General features: G+C 42.8%; 1 protein-coding gene across 1 annotated transcript in view; it reads left to right on the top strand.

Moving 5' to 3' along the window:
* Window positions 1-2,953, top strand: part of LOC132982569 (LIM and calponin homology domains-containing protein 1-like) — a 99,021-nt gene that overhangs the window by 95,438 nt on the left and 630 nt on the right. The window contains exons 27-28 of the mRNA XM_061049120.1: window positions 425-591; window positions 2,321-2,953. The exon at window positions 2,321-2,953 is cut by the window's right edge and continues 630 nt beyond it. Of these exons, the coding sequence (XP_060905103.1) occupies window positions 425-591; window positions 2,321-2,346 (193 nt within the window). The 3' untranslated portion in view covers window positions 2,347-2,953. The remainder of the gene's footprint in view (window positions 1-424; window positions 592-2,320) is intronic.

Below are 2,953 nucleotides of genomic sequence, written 5' to 3'. Positions count from 1 at the left end.
GTAGGAATCAATGGGCTTGTTGAGTCACAGACTGGGAAGGCAAGTCAGACATTGTTCAACACAATTAGACATGCTTCACCTTAAAGTGCACACACATACTGTACAAGCATCCATCAGCAACAAACAGCTTACTTTAAAGAGGGACAATGTATATTTAAAAATATTTACTGCAGATTTAATGTATAATGTAGAGTAAAAGAGTAGCAAGCGACAAGTAAAGAGTGTAAATATTTATGTTGCACAGTCTGAAATGTAAATATTGCAAAGGTAATAAATGAGTTTCCTGCAGTAGATGAAACATGATTTGTGTGAGTAAAGTATGTTCAGGTAGAAAGTCTATAAATAGTACAGTATATATATTTCACTATTGATTATTGCAGAAGGAGAAGTCAGGGGAAGGGAGAGGAGACAGAAACTTCACCTAAACTAACAACTCAATGATGAATTTACAATATTTAAGAACCCCCCCCCCCCCTCTCTCTCTTCAGTGTGGGGTGTGTAAAGGACAGTTAGGTGACACGACCACGGGGACAGACGTCCGGATCAGAAACGGCCTCCTCAACTGCCACCAGTGCTACATCCGCTCCCGCTGTAAGTCCCTCCACCCCCTCCACCCCCTCCACCCCCCCTCTCCCGCTCCCTCAATTATGTATTTATCTTCTCTCTCTCTCTGTCTCTCTCTCCTTATTTCTCTCTCTCTCTCTCTCTCTACTTGTCTCTCTCTCTCTTTCCTTCTTTCTCTCTCGCTCCATCTGCCGCTCTCTCTCTCTCTCCTTGTCTGTCTCTCTCCCTCTCTCTCTCTCTCCTTCTATCTCTCTCTCTCTCTCTCTGTCTCTCTTATTGCCCCTCTCTCTCTCTGTCTCTCTCTTTCTCTCTTGCGCTCTCTGTCTCTCTCTCTCCTTATTTCTCTCTCTCTCCCTCTCTCTCTCTCTACTTGTCTCTCTCTCTTTCCTTCTTTCTCTCTTGCTCCATCTGCCTCTCTCTCTCTCTCTCTCTCTCTCCTTGTCTGTCTCTCTCTCCTCTCTCTCTCTCTCTCCCTCTCTCTCTCTACTTCTATCTCTCTCTCTCTCTCTACTTCTATCTCTCTCTCTCTCTCTCTCTCTGTCTCTCTCCTTGTCTCTCTCTCTCTGTCTCTCTTATTGCCCCTCTCTCTCTCGCTCTCTCTCTCTCTCTCTCTCCCTCTCTCTCTCTCCTTCTATCTCTCTCTCTCTCTGTCTCTCTTATTGCCTCTCTCTCTCTCTCTCCTTCTCTCTCTCTCTCTCTCTCTCTCTGTCTCTCTCTCTCTCTGTCTTAAGGCAAAGTTTCCTCCCATCTGTCTTAAACATAAATTCATTACAAAGGTTGTCTGCTTCTGTCGGCTGATTCTAAACAAATCAAACCATAAAAAAAAAAAAAAAGAGCACGACATAAATCAGAAAGTTTTCTGTTACATAAAGCTCATAATGAAAGCGTTTGATTATTCTGCTAAATCTGTGAACAGGGTTAGGTGTTGTTGTTTCTTATTGTTGGGTAACGTTGGCCATATTTCATATTTTCTCTGATGAAAAAGTTTTTCAATAAGGCGACGGTGTCGTAGAATGAGCAGTAAACACAGAGCTCATAAAGCAGTTAGAAAACCAGAGAACGCTTTGTTTGATTCAGTGTTTTCAAAGTCAACCCGACACTTTGTTATGATAGAAATGTGAGGTGTATATCAAAGGTTTGGCTCCTCATAGCAGCCCCGCAGTGTGGCTGATAAGACAAGAGTGTTTTAATATCAAACTTCGACCCAGAGCAGCTTTAATAAAGAAGTGACAGACACAGTGAGGCTGCAGGATGAACGCCGGGAGGGCTCTGAAGCTGCGTCAAGAGAAGGAAACAAACTGCAAAAAAGGATTTATTTTACATATTTAAAATCCATTTAAAATCATCGTTGTTAGACGAGCAGTTCAACGCTGCTCGCTGCCTTCAATGCGACATATTGCACAGCCTGACTTCATATTTTCTCTCGTCTTAAATAGTGCAAAAGGGAGTTTTTTTAAACAGGAATGTTCTAGAAAATTAACTTTGCACAGTCACTGCAGACGGTAACTTTTTGTCTCTTTCACCTCGTCTGCAGGAGAGTAAAAAAAAGTTGATGTTTTCTGAAAATCAAAGGACACTTAACGTGTCAGCAGCTGTCATTATTTGAGGATCAGAAAAACCACTAAATCAAATCGGTCAAGTCGTTATCCACAATGAGAAGATTTTCTGTCGTTTGTTAGCAGGACCTTAAAATCCCAAACAGAAACATTTTGTGCTTTATAAAAACTGTGGGTTTCTCTTTCTTCTTCCTTTCAAGCGGCCGGACAGCCAACCACGTTGTGACGCTCGACAGAAAAGCACAAGGTTCACAGAAGAAACTCCCCCCCCCCGCCGCCCCCCTCCCGCCCCTCATCTCTTTTTAAACCGATTATCTGCAAATCATGTCCTTCACAGCGTGTCGGGATCTTTGCATCCTCTGCAATTCAATAACCAATGAAGATTCATCATGGTGGAGGGGGTGGGGGGGGATCTGGGGGACAGTCTTAAGAAAAAAAAAAAAACATCTCTTCTTCGTGTTTATGTCATCCGAGACGTGAGTGAAATCTGGATTTGATTGGTCGGAGCAAACGCCACAGGCTCTGTTTCATCATGCAGCAACAGAGAGAGAGGGAGAGAGGGAGGGAGGGAGGGAGGGACGCTGTTCTGGGGTGGCGGCCATGTTGAGAATAAAACACAATAACATTTTACAGATGCATTGAACACACGGATAGAAAAAGGTGGTGTTCAGATCTCAGATTCTATTTTCCTGCTCGGAGCAAATGTACCTATTTACATCCAGCCAATGGAAACGCAGTATATCTAAGAAACCGCCTTTTTTTTTTTTTTTTTTTTTAATCTTTAAAGAAAGATGATCTCATTTAGTAGTAGATCAAAAATACTGGACGGGAGG

This window comes from Labrus mixtus, chromosome 10, assembly GCF_963584025.1.
Source record: "Labrus mixtus chromosome 10, fLabMix1.1, whole genome shotgun sequence".
In the NCBI taxonomy this organism is placed as follows: Eukaryota; Metazoa; Chordata; class Actinopteri; order Labriformes; family Labridae; genus Labrus; species Labrus mixtus.
The sequence above is the reverse complement of the archived record's forward strand: the minus strand, read 5'-3'. Positions and strand labels throughout refer to the sequence as shown.